The sequence below is a fragment of the Melospiza georgiana genome, chromosome 11 (assembly GCF_028018845.1).
Source record: "Melospiza georgiana isolate bMelGeo1 chromosome 11, bMelGeo1.pri, whole genome shotgun sequence".
In the NCBI taxonomy this organism is placed as follows: domain Eukaryota; kingdom Metazoa; phylum Chordata; class Aves; order Passeriformes; family Passerellidae; genus Melospiza; species Melospiza georgiana.
Genome location: NC_080440.1, coordinates 8,973,496 through 8,995,629, shown reverse-complemented (window position 1 = coordinate 8,995,629; position 22,134 = coordinate 8,973,496). Strand labels below are relative to the sequence as shown.

Genomic DNA, 22,134 nt, shown 5'->3' with positions numbered 1-22,134 from the left:
AATGAATAGTTTGCTTGTGTATTGTTCTAAGCAGTTTCTGTTAATTTAAATTTAGTACAACAGACTGGGTAAGTGTAAACTTCATAGCATTGAGTCAAGGGCTGTACTTGGCAGAGGCTGAGTTTCTGTTTCCTGAGGCTGAAGGTGAAACTAAAAGAAACAAAACTGAAAACAAAACCCGAGACCACTATGTTCTTACCTGAATTCTCCAGAAACCTCAGGAGGGGTTAAGCTACTATTGAAAATGGACTTTTGAGGATTTGCACTTTTTGCTTAGTAAGAGTACGTCAATCCCCCCCATAAATGGGTTTTTAGATTGTTAGGGAGCCAACTTCCACATTATCTGATAGGCTCACAGGCTCAGCCTGCTCGTTCAAGTCAGAGAACTCAGGAGTTCTTACTGGACTTAGAACATCTGAGCTGGAACATAATCTCCATGGTTTTGCATTGCAACAAAGAAATTGTTCACTGACGTTTTCTTTCTGTGTATTTATTTCCAATCATAATTGGAAGAGGAAAATGATCCCTTTCTATGTTTGCAGAAGTTGTTTCCCCGGTTAAGTGTGTTACAAACAGTCTGAGTTTTGTTGGAACGTGCACTTAAATACAATTAATTCTATAGCATGGTGTTTACGGAGTCCTTTTCATTTTGAAAGCCAAAAAAATAAATACACATTGCAGGTGCCTTCCAGTGGCACCTCACCTAATGGATTTGAAATTACACGAGCAAGCCCAGTCAGTTTCATTTTGTCTCTTTCTTTATGCTTCAGCCACCAGCAGTGCATCAGCGAGAGTAACTGTGTAACCCCAGGGGTGTGTTGGGCACCTTTCCACAGCCGTGAGTCAGTCCCTTTGCAGGTCTGGGTAGCAACCCTTCCCTTCTGCAGAAAATGAAGTTTTGTTGCATTCCTTGACTTCAGTAGGAGCAGGATTACATCCAATATACTAAGCCATTTGCAAGTGTCTCATCTTGATGCCAAATGTTGTGTTCTGACAACAGAGGCAATTTCAGCACTAAAGCTTTAATAAATTTTGGCTGTTAAACTTGCCTCATATTGCAATATTTCATCTGTGTGTTCACCATTTAATAGTGGTTTCTTTCTAAGCCTTAAAATAGGATGCTATTTTCTTCCATGAAAATCTGACATTTTCCTTATTAAGAACTGTACCTGCAAGTCTGTTCAGCAGGAAAACTACTGGTGAGTTGTACATGTTCTTCTGAACATTTCTCAGTTCTTTTCTGAAGTAATTTTCCTTTTTCATGTGTTTCATATTTTGAAATTGAAGTAGTGAAACAGCCAGCTTTGATACAGTACATTGTTGTCTTAAAGGCATTTGGAAATGAACAGCTGAAATAAATCCCTCTCCTAACAATCTTTCAGGGTTTTTAGTTTTCTTTAAGCAATGATGAATGTTGGCACTCATGGCTGTTAGATTAGAAAAACATTGAAAAAGCATTTATATTTTTCCTTTATTGTTCCAAATGGAAAAATGGAGCCACATATTTCTAGGACTGTAGGGTTTAGTTTAAAAGCTTGTAAAAGATTTTGCACATCTGCTCTACAAGGAATTCAGTCTTTTCAAGGCTTTATTCACTTTGGACAAAAACAAACATGAAGTTACTTATAGACATGGCATTACACAGGGAACTGTCTTAGTTCACTTGTTTGAGGTCTCAGAAATGCAGTTCCTCCCCTGGATTTAGTCAGTAAACTCGATTACCTCCCACCTCTTCTCCAGTCTGAGCTTACAAAAGATAGTTCTTCCATCACACTTAATTTTAAATATTCCAAACATACAGTTTCCACTGCTGATTTTACTAAATTAGTATTGCATTTGTAGGTCCTGTCAACATTGTAGTCAAAATATTAGTTTCCATATTGTACTTTAGTAAACCCTAATTAGAATATTTTTGTTGGCTACTGAGTATTTCCTGAAAAACAGTGAGTAATGTGCATTTCTGGTGCAGGTCACAGTGATGCAGAGCACTGAAAATCTGTGATTTCTCATCTCTCTCCAAAGCTTTTCATGTTCACTAAGTTTCATTCCATGTAGATGTGTGTCCTATTTTTTCCCTGCAGTTGTCCTAGTTCATAGCTTTCACTTCTTGAATGGCTGACTCATTACTACAGAGGGATACGGAGTGTGAATGGTGCAGCAGACACACACACACCTGAATTGTTTAAAAGTGGGGAAGCACCAACCACTGCTGCTGCTCCTACCTCAGATGGGCTCAATGGCACTTGGGCAATAGCAAATAAATGCTGGGCCCTGTAACAGAGAGGCCTCTGAGGCTGAGCAGCTCTCCTGATGTTGTTGCTGCTTTTCACATGGGAGATTTTCTAAATAAACATTTAAAAGAGCTTCTTACTAGAAATTGTTCCAATCCAGCCTACTTAAGCAGGGATTGTATTCATGCTTAATTAGGCTTTCCTCTCTTTAATGCTTATAAAATAAAGCCCTTTCAAACTTTTAGTTGATGTGACCTGAAGGTGACCTGGATCTTTATAATGGTTGGCTTTTCAAGCCTGTTGGATTAAACAGATGTAAAGCAGAAATCTGTGGAAAAAGAGACTGACTATCCTGAGCTGGAAATTTAGACTATTTGCTTGGGGAAACAGAATGTATTTCCCAATATTGTTGAGACTCTACATTTTATTATAAGAATCTCTTAACTCACCACTTTTTTATTCCTATTTTGTCTCTGCAAAAGCCTTCTTTCCTGTTTGCTTCCTGTTTCAAAAACCAGGAATGGTGATAAAGAGCAATTGTTAAACATTTGAAGTGCTTTGCTTTGCAATTTTCACCCAGGAATGTTAACAAAATTTTGCTGAGTAGCTCTGAGTTGCTGTTGATAGTGTTTAAATAAGTGCTGGAACACTAGGGACTAATCTTGATGAATTTTGGGGAGAAAAAAACCCAAAAAACCAAGCCACCTAAATCTTGGCTCTGCCTGAAAATGGGTAAGTTCAGGACAACATTAATCCCACGCAGTGAGTGTGAAACTGTTATCAGCAAAGGGTTGGAGAAATGCAGTGTGGTTGTCACTGATCCATGTGGTTATTTGGAAAATATTCCTTTCAGAAACTCTATCCAGAGCTCTGTAGTACTAGGAAGAAGATTTTAGGAAATGACAGTGTGCAACTGGGGTCACACATCTTTCCCTGCTCCCAACCTCCTCCTCCCAGCACCCATTTCAGCTGTTTATGACTAATTGGAGCAGCCAGGAAATGATCCCATAGGTAAAACTACTTTGCTTGGCATCTTTTAAGATGTATTTTGAGCTGTAGGAATTTCAAGGTTGTGTCATGAAGTGGTTTGGCAGTACTGACAGGAAGAACAGTGGATCTACAAACCTTACCTGTGTGGAGGGAGCCAGGGAAGGTGTTTTGGAATGGTTTTGTGGAGGTGTGGTTTGTGTTTTAGGAGTGGTTTTGTGGAGGTGTGGTTTGTGTTTTAGGAGTGGTTCTGTGGAGGTGTGGTTTGTGTTTTGGGAATGGTTCTGTGGAGGTGTGGTTTGTGTTTTGGGAATGGTTCTGTGGAGGTGTGGTTTGTGTTTTAGGAGCGGTTTTGTGGAGGTGTGGTTTGTGTTTTAGGAGGTTTTGTGGAGGTGTGGTTTGTGTTTTAGGAGTGGTTTTGTGGCCTGTCCTGTTGGAGGCTCCTGCTGACGGTGACCTTGCTGCCCATGGGCAAACAGAGCAGCAGGTCATCTCTCTGCTGCAAGCTGAGACCTTTCTTTCCCAACCAGCAGCTGTTAGGGCTCCTTTGAAGTTATTTGGTAAACTGAGTCATAGGAAAAATTCTGAGCTATTCATGTAGGAGTGAAAGATGCCATGGGAATTTCTACATGAGTGTAGCTAACATAGACTCCCTGAGCCTGGTTGCTGATGCATGCCTAAAATTGTTTGCAGGAGTGAACTCTGGTAATTACTAGCTTTTTCTTTTTTCCACCCTGTTTTCCTACATTTGATGATGCTGCTAAACAGAAATGATCCTGAGTGTGCCTCTGTTTTCCTTATGCTTTCATTTATTTCCTATGGGCACAGTCTCAGTCCCACTATCAGGTTGTCTCAGAAGAAGATTGTTGTAATTCAGTTTTTTTTTCCGAACTAAACCAGAATTTGGCAGAGAAATAAAGGCTTTTGTGCATTTTGAAGAGTTGGAAGCTCTTCTCTCGTCCTATGGGAAGCATATATCAGTGGTGCTAATTATAATCCCAGGACAAGCTTGTTGCCACACGAAGGCAATAGGAAGTGTCAGCTGCTCACTGGAACTCAGCATCCTGTGTTCTGCTGATTCTGTGTTCCCATGGCAGATACTGGGAATGGGATTATATTTCTTATCCTGGCCTTTCTACTATTGCTGTTCTTTGACTTTCAATCTCATTACCAGCTTTGGGGGAAAAGGCCCTATACCAACTCAGAAGACCATTTAGGCATTTTCCTTAGTTGTATTGACAGGGTAGTGCTGAGTTGGACAATAATTCATTATGGTCAGTGCTGATGGAGAGCCTGTGGTGGGGACTTGGCTCTTCCTTACAGACAGAACTAATGGCCACACCTGGAGAGTGTTTGCTCTTCTCTTTCCACTTGCAAACCCTGTGACATAAAAAAGAAACTTCATTGGTGCATTAGACCACAAAAGCAGATATGGATGGGATAGGAAAATGCTCAAGTAAGTGTGGGGAAAAATAGTTGTGGCCCAAATATATATATGTATATGTATATATATTTTAATATAATCTTACTGTGAGAAGATCTGTGTCCCAAGTTGTTTATCACGGGGGTCTCCAGAAGAGCTGTGTTGACCAGAGTGGTTGTGTGCAATAAGATGCTTTGATGGTTGTTTAATGAATTTGTGTTCTGCCTCTCTTGGTGCTCAATAGAAAATGACAATCACTGGATAAAGAGCAAGTGCTACAAGGGATTGAGCAATAACTCATCTGCTTCCAAAATCCTAGAAAAGATGAATGACTGCACATGGTGAATCATCACTGGTGTGGTTTTTCAGAGGAACAGCCAATGTTCCTTTGAGACTTGATGAATAAGCAGTTGCTGCAATTTTTTGTCTGTATGTGAAGTAGCCTCTTCCCAAAATGAAGCAATGGCCACAAAACTTGAAAAACCAAGTCACTGGTGAATATGAGTTTCCAGGCGTCCCATTAATTGATTTCTGTCACACAGTTTCCAAAGATAACTACACTGATTAAATGTTATCAGCTCTGTGGATTTATGTTACAAATTATGAGGATTTGGGTTCTTGTTTTGCAGGAAGATACCATAATTATGATTTCAAATGGGTAAGAGGAAAGAATATGGAGGGACCATGTCAGGCTGACTTTCTGAAAATAGACACTTCAGTTCTAATTTAACAGTTATGTGTCTTGGTTTGTGGCATCTTCAATTTGCTGTCTTTTTCTGTAACTAAGTTAAATTAAACCACTTGAGTATGCAAGCTCCTGGAGCTCTCCTTGTCTCCTATGCTGGGAAAGCAAAGCAGAGCCACTGTTAGGGATGCTCTGAGCAAACCCAGCTCTGACATTCCCCAAGATGCTGGATCTGAATTTTCTGCATTTGAATGTTAGTTGTCTAATTTGAAGAAGTGCCTAATAACTTTCTTCAGCTCATTAGTTCTCATTTCTAATGATTTTTTCCTTTTATTAGGAATACATAATCCGTGTCCAGAGAGGAGTCTCAACAGAAAACAGCTGGCAGGTAATTTCTTAAGTTGTAGTTCATGTAACCAGGATTCTTTTTTTAGGAAAAGTTTGAAAATTGCCTATTCCTAGCTTTTAAAATTTGAGCTGGAAACAGAAATGTTGATTTGAAATTGAGAACATGAAGTGCTTGAATTCTTTTGGTCAAAACTAAGAGAAAAACAGTTTTGCTGCCAGTTACAGAAGGCAATGCTGTCTGCTGCTCTTCTGAATATTCCAGGAAAAATGCCTGTCATGTGTTTCTACTGTGTGTTGGTACAACCATAGTTTTAAAATCTGAAATTCCAGTTTGCCTTTCTCAGTGCTAAAATCACAGCTCTGCTTATACAAGACCAAGAAGTAGTAATGAAGATGAGTGTGAAAAGTTTTTCCATCTAATATGGCAAAAATGCCTTTTTTGCAGACAACTTTGCTCACAAGTACTGTTTTAAGATAATTTTTAGAAATGCATTTTCTGTCTGATCAAGTTGTGATTAAAGACTCGTTTTTGCTCTCTGGCAATGTGTCATAAATCTAGCAGTTAGGCATTTGTACAAAAATTGCAAAAGAAGATGATTGTAAATGGGAATTATTTTTCTCTGATGGGATTTTGAGGAGTAAAATTCTAATGGAAAAAGTAATTTGTTTCCTGAACTTTGTATTTTATTTTACAGATTGTGAGGCGATATAGTGACTTTGACTTGTTGAATAATAGCCTGCAGGTAATTTTCACTCTTCATATATGAATAAAAAATGTCATTAGAAGAATATATTCAGAATTGTGATATTTTTATATATTGTGGTGAAGAAATAAAAGAATTTGCCTAACTGTAAAGAGAAACTGTGACTTCAAATGTAACATGAATGTGTACTTATTCACCCTTAAGTTTTCTCTTGTAAAATTTGAATATTAACATCCACAGGATCAATTTATATAGAAATGGAGGGAATTGGCAGATACTGAATCTTTCCCTTCAGTCCTGTGACTTGTTCCGGTTTTATGTGTTTTCATTTGTTCCTCCTTTGATTTGGAGAAAGCCAAGGCACATACCAACCTTATAAATTCAGCATTGAAGTGCTATGTGTCCCATTATTTATATTCCTCTAAAAGCACTACCAGATGCTGCTTCTCATGTGATGGTTTTCTGTGTCACTGTTCCTTGGTCAGACACTGGACTTACTGTGTGTTTTCCTCTGCTTTTTAGGACAATTCTTTCTTTTTAGTTTGTGTGGGAAAAAGCAGAAGTGTGAGTGTGTTTGGGAACAGGGGGGAAGCAGCAGTGATTAACATCTACAGGGGACAAACTCTTTACTTGAGATTTCCATACTGGGCAAACAGGATAAAAAGTGAATGATATGATTTGAGGATAGATTTTTGTGACTTTAAAATTTTTCCCTTGTTAAGTATTTCATGAATTCAAGGGCTTAATACTGCTCCCACTTCCTCCCTCCTCCCCAAATCAAATCAACTATCTGCTTGATGAACCTCAGTGAGCAAAACCCTGCAAGGGAGTTGATTTGTGTTCTCTGAGAGCCCACTGTGACTGCTGCCTCTGCTGCAGGTGGATTGGGGCAAATCAGTCATAATTCAACAGATGCATCCTGGCTGCCTTGTGGAATTATTCCTATTATTGCCTTGTGGAATTATTCTGTTAAATGTGCAGTAGCACGTAGGAACTTTTATCATGACCTAGAAACCTCCTCTGTGATGTGCTGAATAAATGCAATACAGAGGTGTCTCCTGCACCAGAGACATCCAAGATCTAAAATTAGACAAACACCCATGGGAACACAAGGAGTTGGGTTGGTACTGGTCATCAGAGTACCTTGGGGTCATTGTGATCCAACCATAGCTTTGATAGAAATCACAGACAAAAAATTTTGTGAAAGGTTTAAAAAGAAGGAAGAGTTCATTTTGCAGCCTCCTATAACAAGCTGCTTTTAACCATGGGGGAACAGAATGTGTTAAGGCAGGAAAAGGATTTGTTGCCTTCTCATTTACCTTTCAAATGAGGCAGCTTTAGTAGGGGAGGCAATGGACTTCTAAGACTTAAAATCCAGAAATGACACGTTCTGCAAAGTTAGGCCTATGTGGAAAATCTATTAAGTGAAGGTAAATAGGTTATGTGTGATGGAGTTTAGAAAGGGAAAGCCTTGTTATCTGAAATAGAGGTGAATGGTAAAAGTGGAGGGTCCAGGAAATTATCTGAGAGCAACTTTGCAGAGTGGGACAAAGGGGAAATTTGAAACAAGAGAAACTAAGATCCAGGACAAAAACATCAGCTGCTTGGATGACTGGAAAACATTAAAAAGAATTATCAAAATGTTCCTCTAATGGGAGGGTATGAGAGGGTAGTTAAATTAGCAGGCCATGTGCTTTAGCAGTTGGTCTCCTCCAGTGGCTCTTTTCTCTCACTGTTTCAGAGTTTTTTACAAATTATTCTTTGTGATGGTGGAGCTGAACTTTCCTCATCCATTAAGACAACACAACACTTCTCAGATGTTTCCATCCAAAACTCTAAACAACAATATTCCATCACAGTATTCAGGTCCCGTGACATGTTTCAAAACTCTTTAAGCTCTCATCTTGTGAATATTGAAATTAGAGTAAACAAACAAAACTCCAAACAAATAAGAAGATACCAAACCCTAATCTTTTTCCTTCAAAGCTAAAGATCTGCTGGAAGAACTGATGGAACTTTTTTTGGGTGTAAAGAAGTTCTCCAAGTTCTTGTGGCATACTTGACTAATCTCTCTGTTTGTATGGATGTGTTTGAGCACAGCTGCAGTTGAGTTGGGATGGAAATTTCCTGTTCTTAATCTAGAACTACCTATAGTAAGAATTGATAATTTAAAAATTGTCTAGGTTAGGGAATGCTGTCCTGCCAAACAGCTTGGAAAAAAATGAAATATAGATAGGTAACTGATTTGTATCAGAAAATTTCAAGAAAGGTTCCCTGAACTCTCAGTTGTACCAGATTGAAAAGCTTCTCCCAGTCAGTTCTGCATTTCTTCCTCTTGACTTAGTTGACAGAGATCAGTGGAGATCATTCTTCTGTTTTGTCAAGCGAAGTGCTGGTACTGGAAGTACTGGAATTCACAGCAAGATATCTGGCTTTTGTGAAGCATTTTATTGCAGCTTTTGAACAGACATTCCTGAGCAGGCTGTGGTTTGAAGATAAGAATGTTAATTCCCAGGTTCTTCCCATCCTGGCTCCAGTGGTGAGCTGAGGAGTGGTGTCTGAAAGCATGTGAGGTCTTTGCAAGGTCAGGCCCTCAGTGAGGTTCTCCTCTGTGCTGGAGTGCTCCTGCTGTGCTGTGCTGTGTGTTTTGGCAGATAGCTGCAAAAACCTGGGCCTGAATGTTACTTTCTGTTGAAAAATAGTAGAAGTCTGATTTATAAATTTTAAAACAAATTATAGTGGTTGGAAAACATGTGAATTAGAGTCAGTTTCTCTCTGATGGTAGCTAGCTGTCAGGTCTAGGTAAAGGTGATGATTTGACATGCGTTTTAAGTTAATAATTCTAGAGAAGGACTCAGTTCTTGTTTAGAAACTCAGTTTTTAATTGAAATGAGTGATCTGCCAGAAGAGAGTTCTGTTTGCCTCTGCTGCTAAAACTAATTTGGTGGATTACTGGCTGTAAGTGATGTGTGGTTGCTTTTAGTTTTTTCCTGGTTTTTATTAATAGTTTCTGTAATTCAGACATAGTTGTAGTTCTTTTCCAGTCCATAATTTGAAGTCAGGAAACGAGAAGTAGGAGAAGTGCTAAAGTTATCAGAGGACAACTCCTGTGTTCAAATGAAGGAGGTGGAAAGGAAGGGGAATGCTCCTTCTGCCCCAGTTTGTTGAGCTAATCTGTTACTTTTTCCACTAGTTAAAATGAAAGTTGTTCAAACACCAGAAGTCCCAGTCTTCTCCCTGGTGAACTGTTTGCTTTAGAAATGAGGTTATTGCATCTGGTGTAATTGATTCCCGCAACACTCAATGCTTAAAGATAACTCCCAGGGAGATTCAGCTTACCCAAGGCAGGTGCTTTGATCTGCAGGACAACGATGTGTTAACAGCACAGAAAATGTATTCTGGCAATTCACATGACGTAATTGAATCTAAACACTGAAGATCATCTCTTTGATCTGAGTTACACAAGACTTTGAATTTTTTTCTTTGTCCTATTTTGAAGGATTTCTCTGATTTTTTCCCTTAAGTTTTGGATCTTTTGTGTCAGTATAATACAATTAGTGTACATCCCCTGGTAGATTGCAGCTATTTCTGGGTTGAAGGATGTATAGATGTTTAAAAAATGTACAGGAACAAATTCAGAAGATAAAATGGAAATCTGCACTGTATTTGAAATTACATATTTAAAATACTAATAGATACATAGAGGCAGATGAAAGTTACTAATCTGCACTTGATTAAATAAGAAAGCATAAATCTAACCCAGAAAAGATGATCAGGTGTGAATTGCTTTTGTGCTCTGCTAGAAGTACATCATGGAAAAAACCTGGCTGAAAATTGTAGCTATTTAATATCTGAAAGTTTTGGGTAGTGATCTTAAATGTATGACTCACTAGCAAAAATTTGTCTCCTTGTGTTTTCAGTATTGTTCCATTTACTAATCTCTTCACAGTGGGATGTGAGCTGTCATCTGACTCTGATAACAGTGCTTAGGAAAAATAGAAAAGCTTGTACATACACAGTACAAAGAGAGTTATCCAGTAGTTAGCTTGCTGCTGAGAAACTTTTGCTTTCTGGATTGCTAGTTTTATATCCTTTATTTTGAAAGCAAGGTTAGTAATTTTTCCTCTCTTTTTAAGATCTCAACTCTAAGTCTACCTCTTCCTCCAAAAAAGTTGATTGGAAATATGGAGCGTGAGTTCATAGCTGAAAGACAGAAGGGCCTCCAGGCCTACCTGGATGTAATTACCACCCATCACATACTGTCCAACTGTGAACTGGTAAAGAAATTCTTGGACCCAAACAGCTATTCTGTAAATTACACTGGTAAGTACAAAATAAAAATCTGTGCTTCACTTTGACTTCAGTGTGTGCTGTGTATCTTCTGTGAGGATCTGCACTGAAGCATGGGGGGAGCAATCTTCAAAATTATCCTACTGTGCATGTGGTTATTTATGATAAGGCTTCTCCAGCTCTGTGCATGGATCCTGCTGGGATTGTCAAATATAAATATTTGAGTTATTTCACAGAGGAGTGAAGAGGGTCAAGATCTGTATAAGCAGAACTTGGAGGAGGGGGTTGGTGAGAGTGACATCTAACTTTTCATAATTCATAATAAATGAAAAGAGATGCTTTTGGGAGATAATTCTTCTGTCAGAGTGTAAGGTGGAGACAAGTTTGTTAGCTTAGTGTTCTGTTAAAACTGCCCATTTTCTGAATACTGAATCTTTCAAGAATTGTGGTTATCTTGTCCAGCTCCTGCCCTTGGTTTGAGTATGAGCTAATTTAGAACTAATTGTTTGAGCACTTTTTCAAGGCTAGACTAAGCCAGATACCCTCTTCTCACAGATACTGGAAAGTCACTGCATTCCTTAAAATGATGTCCCAGTGATCAGTTTCTTCATTACTAACTGTTTCTTCCTTGATTTTGTCTTACTTCAGCTTCAGCCATTGGATATCAATAAATATTTGTCTTATAGACTGACAAAACTTCCTCTTAGTGATGAAACCCACTCCACAAATTTAGTTCATAGGCAAACCAACTCTTTGCAAAATGCAAAGCTTGTTTTCTTAGAAGCAGTGCCTACTGAAGCAGGAACTCACTGCTTCCTTTTCACTTGTCTATTTTCTCTCTCTTTATGTAACATTCTTGTGTCTTCAGCTTCAAAGTGCAAAGAACATTTCCCAATATGATAAGCTGTGCAGGAGTTGTAAATTATTAGTGACTCTTTAAGGATGCAGTTTGTCTGGCTAATGCTGAGCAAGCAGTTTAAATTCTCAAGGAGGCGTTGTGATTTCTGTGTTAAGTTTGAGCACTTTCATCAAGATTGTTTTTCCTGCAAGTTGCTGGGAAGCTGGTGACACACATCATTGCCTATGGTCTTTAGAGACACCATCAGTTTGTCATTTCTTAAATACTGGAGCAGAGAGATTATATTTATTACACTTTTTTTTCTAGCATATTTCTAAAGGAAGAAGATACAATGCAGAGAGATCATCACATCCTTACCTTTTTGCTGTGTTTCTATGCCATGATTCCCTTGGCACGATTCCCTTTCTCCCCCCCACTTCTCATTGAGATTTCCCCTCAAGTCACTTCATGAATAAACCAGTTGTGTTCCCAGCTGTGGGAGAATTCACCAACCAGATGGGTGTCCTCCCCCTTGGCCCCCAAAATGTATGGAGACTCATGATAGCTGGCCAAATACCTCTGCCTGCACAGAAAAGGGCACAATAACCTTCAGTGAAACACGACTAATGAGTTTACATAAACTATGCTTAGCAACATAGATGGATGTCAAAGAGATAAAAGCACTTTTACAGATGCAGCAGGAACATTTGATGTTCTAATGTTGTGTACACCTAGTGTGGGAAATCTGAGCTGTGATTTAGACTTGGAAATGTAGATCCAGTACAGACAGAATGGTGATTGGGAAGCCAAGTTTTCCAAGCAGTGCTTTTTCTGTTTTCTCTGGATTTGAGTTATCAGGTTAAAAATGCAAATGCCCTCTGTGTTTTTATCTGATTTCCTTTTGAATTGATTTTGCTGACTTTTAGTCTAAATTCCTGAAGGCTTCCTTCTGGCATTGGACCTTACCTCATAGATGGATAATTACATTACATAGTGTGTTAAAAGCATTAAATTTTTTTCTTCTTTTTCTCCCTCTCTGTCTCCTGTTTTTCTTTCCAGAAATTGCCTTACAGCATGTTTCAATGTTCTTCCGATCAGAGCCAAAGTGGGAAGTAGTTGAACCATTAAAAGATATAGGTAAGAAGGGATGTGTGCATGAAAACCTCTCTGATTGTTTCCCCAACTATGAAAGGTTCCAATGCTGTCTTTGCTTACAGACCTTGTCCTGCCTGTAAGCTGTGTGATATTTAGCTGTGTTTAATTAAAGCCCCTGCTGATTTTTTTCTTTACCTTTTTTTGTAGGTTGGCGAATACGTAAGAAATATTTCCTAATGAAAATTAAGAATCAACCAAAGGAACGGCTAGTGTTAAGCTGGGTATCTATGCTTTAATTTCATTCTTTAGTCTTTCTCAATTTCACTCAAAGTTTGATTTTGGCTATCATTTGTGCGTGATGGGGAGAGAGATTGAAGAGCTCAGGCTTTGAGGGAGCCCTTAGGTAGATGTGTGGTGTGGAATTTCCTGTATTTCTTTCCTCTGGTGGCAAATCCAGTTTGGAAGTTTCTGTGCCTGGTCACTTGTTCCCAAACCTGCACCTCAGGATTCTTTACTTGTCATGATGTGGCTGTTGGTCATAATATAAAAGTTCTCACTAAAAATAATGAGATGGACCTTTTTAAAGTCATGGGTTTTCCTACTCAGTTCCACTGACAAACTAATAAGTGAGGGGGGCATGAATTGCTCCCTTAATGAGAGCTGCTCTTGCTCCTGTGCTGAATGTGTTGCCCTGTTGGTTCTGTGAGCACAGCTGTTTGTGACACTTCACTGGAGCATGGAGGTCACCAAAGCCTGGAGGCTCTAGTGGGAGGAGGGAAGTTTTTCTTGCTGCAGAGGAAGGAGGTGCCTTATCAGTTCCTAATGTACACAGTCCCCCAGTTTAGGGTTGGCAAAGTTCATTCAGTGGTAGTAATGCATGTCAGGTCTGTGGGAGGAAAGAGGCAGTAATACTTATTTATGGTCAGGATGTTTGTATGGCCTTACTCAGCCTCCTCAGGTTTCATTTTGTATGTGTAATTTTCTTGCTTGCTCTTCAAAATATGCCTTCAAACATGTGTCCTGATTTGCCAGGGTAGAACATTGATCACGTTTTCTGTATGGGATGCACCATGTATTATGATGCCATTCTTTTCCTGTTTACTTCCAGGCTGATCTTGGCCCTGATAAATACTTGTCTGACAGAGACTTACAGTATGCTGTGAAACTTCTTTCTTCCTGTTCGGTGAGTACTGAAGATTTTTAAGTTGTGCTAGCATGAAGGTGTGTGTCAAGGACTGATCTTGGAAAAGCACATGTAGCCTAGTTGGCATAGTTTGTAATTTTAGAGTTGCTTTCATTAAAGGTTTGCAAACCTTTTAATTACATTTCTCATATACTATGAGGTAACATGTTCTCAGCACAAGTAATAATCCTGCAGGATTATTACAGGAGATTCAGTGTTGTGGTTGATTTGATTTCTTTCTTCTTGTGCAGTACTGTGAGATCATGAGCTTTTATTTAATCTCCTCAACACCTTCAGGCTGTTAGGATAGTGCTGTTTAGGTGTAATTGCCAACCTGTGAGCTGGGATATTCTCAGGCAGCAGTGGATGAGGCAGTGGAACAAGTATCATTATTTTTTCAATTCTTTGGACTCAAGGCAGGAGCAGCTTAGTAGAGCTGCAATGGAGGGTGTACAATTTAAGCTCCTGTGAAATGCCACATTATAAATCCAGCAGACATCTCTGCCTGAAAAACTGGCATTTGACTACAAAAGGAGTCTCTGGAGTCTCTCTTTAAGGATGTTAAGCATGTGAAAGACTGGCTGAATTTTTTTTTTTTGTTTTTAATTTATATGTTAATTGAATAATGTCTTTGTGAAGTTTTCTTTGCATTTACTCCGGGTTAAGACTGAATAACTTGAGTTATTCCATGCCACTGACAGAATCCAATTTACTACTTTAAATATACAATTCAGACTGATCTTTTCTTGTGAATTGAACACAAATGATTTTAAAAAAATCCATCATCTAAAATTTACCTTCAGTTTCTTCTTTTGGTAGCATCCCTATATTTACAAAATCACTTTTGCCACTGCCAACGAATCTTCGGCGCTGGTTATTAGACCATTCAGTGAAAAAGGGACACTAAAGGACCTTATTTATAAGGTAACATCTTCCCCCTACCCCCAAGTCAAATGGCACAACTTATGCTGGAATGACCATACATGTTTTTTATAAAAGTGTTTGCCATCAATTGCTAAGCAAGCTAAGACAAGTAATAACTTTTTTGGGTGTGGTACTTGATTTGTGTGTTTCTTTTAAAGGCAAAGCCAAAAGACCCATTCCTGAAGAAGTATTGCAATCCTAAAAAAATTCAAGGTCTTGAACTTCAGCAAATAAAAACATATGGAAGGCAAATATTAGAGGTAATTTGTTCTTCTTTATTTACCAGCTTTATTGATTTATTATTTTGGAGGCCAACTGGTCTAACTACAGAAAATGGACAAATTTCTGAGTATGCAAGCTTTATATCAGCAGCAGACTTCAAGGCTAAATGTAAATTGAGATCTGCTCAGTTGAATTTAGATATATTTGTATGAGACCATTTATGACCCCCCCCAAAAAATGCAGTTGATATTCATGGAGCTTAAATGGGAGAGAAGTGATAATACAGTCTGTTCCTTGTGTAAAAAGGGAAAGAAGTAACTCATAGCCTGCAGAACATGTACAGTAAATTCATAGTTGTTAGTGTGTTTTTAATTATTTTTTTTACTCAAACCATCATATTCAGTAGAATTTTAAATTTTAGTTTCCAGATCTCTTTGGGAGGTGTCCATAAGCCGCTTTGAGGATCAGCATCAAATATTTGTTTTGTGAAAAGTGCTACCAGTGAAATGGGAAGGAATAGTCAGCCAAAGAGGATGTAGATAGAAGATCAAGTTGAGTGAGCATTCCAAATGGGGGCCTTATTTATTATGTATTTAGTATTGGAGCATTTAAGTTGATGATTTTACAATCTTGAGATCATCAGAGCATCTTGTGATAGTCTTCTCTATTCCATTTTTTTCAGGTATTAAAATTCCTCCATGAGAAAGGATTTCCTTATGGCCATCTTCACTCTGCCAATGTGATGCTGGATGGGGATACCTGCAAGTTACTGGATCTAGAAAATTCCTTGTTGGGACTCCCATCGTTTTATCGATCCTACTTTTCCCAGTTTCGGAAAATTAATGTAAGGCTCAGACAAGGAATTCATCTGACTCTTAATGCAAATCTTTGTTCTCAACCTTTGTTTGTGGAGAACTGACTAGAATGAAAAATCCTCTCTCAAGCCCCCTTTTTTTTAATCTGAGCTTTGCTCCATCAAATTGCTTTTCTGCTTCCCCCACATCCCTGTCTGGCTGCACAGCAGCTCTGTTTGCAGCACACTGGAGTGAGGCTGAGGCCAAAGGTGAGCAGGTAGAGGGGGAGTGCAGGTGAGTGTTTTTATGACAACAGTGCCAGCACAAATAGAGGTAAAGTGCAATTGTTTTAAGATCTCTTTTCACCCTGGTTTGTATTTCATAGGAATTTGCATATTGTCTACTACAGTTTCACTTCTGTGTCTGTACAGTGAGCACAGCTATTTACTTGTGCTTAGCTGGGAGCAGTAATCAGCCTTATCTTTGGTGGGGACTGTGAAAATTGATCAGATGCTTGCAGATTCTAGCTATCCAAATAGAAAAGGTTATTTTTATTTGTTTGAGGGGTGTCTGTTTGACTGCAGGCTCGCAAAGCAAAATATTTATCTAACTGCAAAAATATGAAAACAAATTTGCCCTGTTGCAGCAACATCATTCCCTGCCTTTAGGCTCTCATTGTAATAAATTCTGTGCAGCATCACAAGAGAGCTGCTTGCTGACCTTGCTAAACAAGTTCTACTGTGTTGTCAAAGAAATGATCACAAGTTCATGGTTAGTCCAAATCTGTTAGTGCCATCAAAGCCTCTTACAGTAAGAGGAACCTCTTCTGTTTAAACATGATTCAGAAATCTTGGAAATATGCTGTCTGGGAGCTCAGCATGAATGTACAGCTTGCACAAACCTAAGGAGGAGCAACAGAGACTCTCCTGGGTTTGTTTGGTATGCATTTTTTCCCATCTTTTTATATACTTCCCTGTAAAGTGACAGCTGGTTGTTTTATGAATCTCATTCTTTGCTGTTTGTCTTAGCTAGGAAAGTGTGCTTGGTTGGGACTTCTTGGGTGTGTAGATCTCAAAAGTGCTTTGTGAAGAGTTTACTGCTTCACACCTTTTTACAGAACATGGCTACACTGCTCTCCCATTTGTACCATCTTGTACAGAAAGGCAGCAGAGACTGCTGTAGCTTGTGGCATGAAGATTTCATCTGAGCTACAGTTATGCAGGGCAATGGTTGTGGTTAGGAGCTGCCTTACTGGTTCCTCTTTTCTGTCTTCACATGCAAGATCACTGGGTTAACCAGTTGTGAAAAACTAACGAGTTGTGGTTTTATTTTTTTGCTCTCCCACAGACTTTAGAGGGTGTTGATGTTCATTGCTTTGGACACTTACTGTATGAAATGACCTATGGAAGACCTCCAGACACCATTCCAGTGGAGAGCTTCCCCCCTGCTCCATCAGTGTTTGTTGGTTAGTATGCAGTGCAGAGCATCTCAGTCACAGCTGCCTGGATGCACTCCTAGATTTTACCTAAGCTGAAGGGCTGTGAAATAGCAGCCTGAGATCTTTGCACCCTGTGCCCAGAAAGAATTAGCAATTTGGTCAAATAGAAAATGTGTTCTTCATCAAATATATCTAGTGCATGAGTAAAACTTTTTTAGCTGAGTGACAAAGCAGTGTTTAGCAAGTAATGAGATGCCTGGGTTCCCTTGCCTCATGTCTAACATTCTTGAAAAGCTTCTATGTGTAATAGTAGTGCTATAATAAAAACCACATGCCACAGAGCTTCATCACTGCTTGCTTGATGCAATACTTAGGGGAACATCACAAGCAGTGCCAAACGTCCATTCTAAATCATTTGCTGTCCTGCTGTGCAAAAATGTGTTCATTCTTGTTCTTTCTTTGGCAGTGTCAGTGTTGGAGTCCATTCTGACTTGTGAAGCTCTGAAGAATGGGATGCCAACTGTCTCACGGCTCTTACAGATGCCGTAAGTCCTGCTCGACTTGTTTTATACTCACAGAAATGTTTTTAATTATTTCAGGAGGAAGAAACTTTCAGCTCTTGTTCCTCTTTAGAAAGGTTTGCTTCTTGTTCTGAGGGATGTGTCCCAGGTGAAGCTTGATATGTGTGTTTAACATTTCTTTGTCTCTTGGTGTGTTGGAGCTGTTACTTATGCACTTTATTCAGCATGGTTTGAATGAATCCAGCCATTAAAGTAATGCAAGCATGATTGAGATCATGTACAGATTGATTTAAATGATTTAGAATAAGGAGTCTTTTTGCATGTTGCCTTCAGGCCTACTTCAGAAGGTTCTGCTGTCAGTTCACTGAGGACTGGTGAAATATGTCTCTTGCTTTGCTCAGCAGTGACATTTAGAGCTGCTCTGGGTCTGAAATGTAGAATGGATTTCTGTCTGGTTTCTTGCAGGGCTGGCTTGGGGTTTCTCTGAAGCATAGACAGAATAAATTTCCTTACAGGCTGCCTTTGAGTTATGCAGTGCAGGGGGGCAAGGCCAGGATGCAGAAAGGGAGCACTGTCATTGTGCCACAGAGTGGGGACCACCCCTGCCTGCAGTGCCACCCTGCCTGCACTTAGGGCACAGCATTCCAGGGAAATTGCTGTCCCCATGCTGGGACATGGCACCAGCATGCTCAGCATGGAACCACAGTTCTGGTGGGAGGTTCTTTTGTTATTTCTCAGTGTGAGATGCTGCAGCTGGGGCAGATTGTCCATACCTAAATCTGGGTCTGCTCTCACAGCACAGATTGCAGTGCATTTGGAGCCTGCTCTGAGGTTCAGATTCCTTGGTTGGGAAGAGTCACTGCAGCCTTCAATTCCTTCTTCTCCTCCCCTCCTCTGCTTTTTATGGTGTGAGGTAGAGAGAACAATGCAAGCAGGGTAGAAATGCTGTAGGAAAATTCTGTGAATACAGAAATATTCAGGTGTTTAAAGATGTTGAATAAACAATCTATGCCCAGCTGCATTTGATATGGAAGATGTTATACTACATTCCCTTCATACCAATACTCTTTACAAAAGTCTTCTACATAGATATGCAATGCAGTTAATGTAATTTAAAGCAATTATTATAATTGAAATATATATTTATTATAACCATAAGAACGTGTAATCTAAAAGGGTCAGAAAGTCCTGTAAACAAGGATGAACTTTCATGGACTTTTGAGGTATTTTAAAATTTGCTTTATTTCTAAATTGTTCATTCTCCTGAATTAACTTGATTCTAGATGTGAATTCATTTTCTCTACCATAAGCCTGTGATAATTTTCCATAGTGAACAGCAACTCAGAAATATTTATTTTGGAGCCAGGATTGAGGTCTCTCTCTGACAGTTTTCTAGTATGTTCTCCAGGACAGAGTATCTTGAAATGGGCTAGCCAGTTTATTTGCAGACTACCATTGCCCTCTAGTGTCCTCGTTTTGGATGGAAAAGGATTAATCATTTATTGTGTTTCTGCTGATACCATAGAAGGGAAAGCAAAAATATCACAATATTTGCTTTAATTGCCTTTTGTAGAGCACAGGCAAGAATGCAGATATTTTCAAATGTTAAGTTCACTTGATCTTTCACATGGTCCTTGTTAATTCTAAGGCAAGGGTTGTGCTAAGAGAAGTTTTTTTTAACAAGAACTATGATTTTATTTTGGTGAAATTTAAAATAAAATCCACTGAATTTTTTTTTTAATAAAAAAATCCCTATGCTTTTAAGGAAAAGGTATTCTCTTTTGGGGAGAACCTTTCTCTGCCTTTGATAGCTGTACCTGTTCTATCCACTTTCAAAACAGCTCACACAAACCAGTTTTCTCAGCCATAAGTAGTGGCTACATTCTGGGGATTGGGTGCTGCTAATCTTACAGCAGTGCTTAGAAAATAAGAAGCAGTACCTAGAAATCTGTGGCCAAGGGTTGAGGACAGAAAAGCAAAAGGAGAAAGAGGGGTTTAAGTGAACAGTACCAATAGAATTCTTGTTCTGGCTTTGCCTGTCTCTTGGGAATAATATTCCTCTTTTTAATTTTTTTATCAACTCACAGATTATTCAGTGATGTCCTGCTAACAAACTCTGAGAAACCACAGTTCAAGGTAGAGTTCAACACTGATTTGCTGATGTTTGTGGAAGTGCCAGGATGTGGGCAGCTACATATTAATTGACAGAGGGTGTTGAGGAGATCTGGTTTGATTTGCCTCTGTGGCTGCTGCCATCAGTGTTTGGATTCCTTTGCCACCCTGTCCCTGAGAATGTTGTGCCACCCCTTGGATGTGGCCCAGGGGTGTTCAGGGGCAGCTGCTGAGCTGGAGCCCATTGTGGGGCTGATGGTGATGCTCTGTCTGAGCAGAGGCTCTGGGCCCTGCAGGTCCCTTGCAGTGAGAGGAGATGCCACAGCCATGGGCAGCACCTGTGAGAGCTCATTCTGCTGCCTGAGACCTTCAGCACCTTGCTGCCAGCTCCAGCACTCAGGGACCACTTCTGGTCCCACTGGGGAGCTGCCCCAGGGGCTTCTCCTGGAGGATTTGTGCCCTGTGTCTTGTGTTGGCAGCCTCAGAGAATTTTGGGGGTGTGACTGCAGTCTCAAAGTAGTTATCTGTCCTTGCTTTTAGAGTATCACTGCCAGGGTTTGGTGTTTTCTTTGTCCCTGCTGATCTGTAGGTAGATTTGGAGTAGAAAAACATTCATCTAGAGTCTTCTGTTCTGCTTCACTAAAGGAGAAGTGTCACATCTTGGGGCTTTAGATGAGAAATGTCATCAGATGGATGGTGGGTTTTGGTCAGTGAAGTTGTGCTTTCCTTTATCACATTTTGTGCTATGATTTTGTTCCCCATTCTGTACTAGATTCCTACTAAGCTAAAAGAGGCATTGAAAATCTCCAAGGAATGCATAGAAAAGCGATTAACAGAGGAACAGAAATTGGTAATGTCTACATTTCTTTATTTTCTACAGACATTTAATTTCCCCTTTTACATGCAGAAAGTGAGTTTCACTCAAAAGTGATTTTGAATAATAAAGATTTTCACCAGCAAATTTGCTTTCCCAAAAATGCAATGTCAGGAGTTGTATAACAGCTGTTGACTGTATGGCATTTCACTGTTTTAAGAATTGCAGTTTCACAGGTAGTGGCTCCCAAGTTAGAGGATCATTTTAACTTCAGTACAAGTCTCCATCCTCTACCAGAAACAGTGAAGGAAAAACTAGAAATGAAAAAGGGAATCCAAACATACGAAGTGACTACAATGTGTTTTCTTGTAGCTCAAACATTGTTTTCAAACATTTGAGATCTTACCGTAGTCTTTTTCTGTTTTTTCTTTAATTTTGCAGATTCACCAGCACAGAAGGCTGACAAGAGCTCAATCTCATCATGGCTCTGAAGAAGAAAAAAAGAAAAGGAAGATCTTGGCACGAAAAGTAAGCAGTCTTTAAATAGGTTTCTCCCACAGAAAAAGATGTGTTTGTTTTTGTAATGTTTACCATGCACAGGTTTAGCCATATGTACATGACTCTACTCCTTCCTGTGTTTTTCTGCACTACTTCCTGGTTGTTTTCACTTCTTTAGCTAAGGAATAGATTTACTAAAATGTTTAAATTACAGTGGTAGCGGATTTGCTTATTGGTGCAGCCTGTTTGAGGCTGCTGAACAAACCAGTCCTGGTCAGCAGCTCAGACCCAGAGGAGCTGCTCTGCTCTGTCCCACTCCTGGGGAGGGGTTGGAGCCTGCAGCACTGTCTGTGTTCCTCTTCTTTCCTGGGAGGGGTGTGTGTGCCAGTTTCCTTCCTTTCCCTTGTGGTCAGAGGGCACTGCAGCTCCCTGGGCCTGGCTGGAGATGTCTGAGCTCAGGGCAGCCTTGCAGCTGCTGTAACCACATCAGTGTGTGCTGGCTGTGGGGAGGGGATGCTGAGCATTGAAAGGCATTGTGTGAGACTGTGGGGGGCTGTTACAGATCCGTGTGTCAGTTCAGTCCTTACCTTTCATAGAAAGTGATTATTCATTCCTAACTTCCATTTCCTCTGCTCCCTTTTGTAGAAGTCAAAACGTTCTGCCAATGAAAGTGGGGAAGAACACTCAGCCAAATACAGCAACTCAAATAACTCAGGTAACTACAGAGGGGAATTTGCTCCTACACAGCTGTGACAGTTTTTCTGTTGTTCCTGTCATCTTCTGTCTGAAAGATTTGGGATTACCAACACTTTACAAAGTCTGGTACCACTGTTTTGGGTATTTAATAATAAGTAAATGGAGGGCTTAAAAATATTGTTGATGTTATATTTTCAGTTGCCAAATTTAAAGTAATGTCTCCTCTCTTCTGTGCCCCATTCCTCAAAAAAATGATCAGTCTCTTCATTCTGTTTGATATTTGAGCTGAATAACAATGACATCCATTACTTGGGCCATCAAATAATGCAGT

At 39.6% G+C, this 22,134-nt stretch overlaps 1 protein-coding gene across 7 annotated transcripts in view; it reads left to right on the top strand.

The window, feature by feature from the left end:
* Positions 1-22,134, top strand: part of PXK (PX domain containing serine/threonine kinase like) — a 33,034-nt gene that overhangs the window by 2,771 nt on the left and 8,129 nt on the right. For all 7 annotated transcript variants that reach the window (XR_009115086.1, XM_058032312.1, XM_058032311.1 and 4 more), the window contains exons 2-16: positions 5,664-5,714; positions 6,370-6,417; positions 10,515-10,701; positions 12,566-12,643; positions 12,809-12,882; positions 13,710-13,784; positions 14,604-14,708; positions 14,867-14,968; positions 15,613-15,774; positions 17,072-17,189; positions 17,629-17,707; positions 19,771-19,819; positions 20,568-20,645; positions 21,051-21,137; positions 21,753-21,822. Coding sequence is in view for 6 of the 7 variants with exons in the window: in XM_058032312.1 (XP_057888295.1) it covers positions 5,664-5,714; positions 6,370-6,417; positions 10,515-10,701; positions 12,566-12,643; positions 12,809-12,882; positions 13,710-13,784; positions 14,604-14,708; positions 14,867-14,968; positions 15,613-15,774; positions 17,072-17,189; positions 17,629-17,707; positions 19,771-19,819; positions 20,568-20,645; positions 21,051-21,137; positions 21,753-21,822 (1,363 nt within the window). In the remaining variant the exon portion in view is untranslated. The remainder of the gene's footprint in view (positions 1-5,663; positions 5,715-6,369; positions 6,418-10,514; positions 10,702-12,565; positions 12,644-12,808; positions 12,883-13,709; positions 13,785-14,603; positions 14,709-14,866; positions 14,969-15,612; positions 15,775-17,071; positions 17,190-17,628; positions 17,708-19,770; positions 19,820-20,567; positions 20,646-21,050; positions 21,138-21,752; positions 21,823-22,134) is intronic.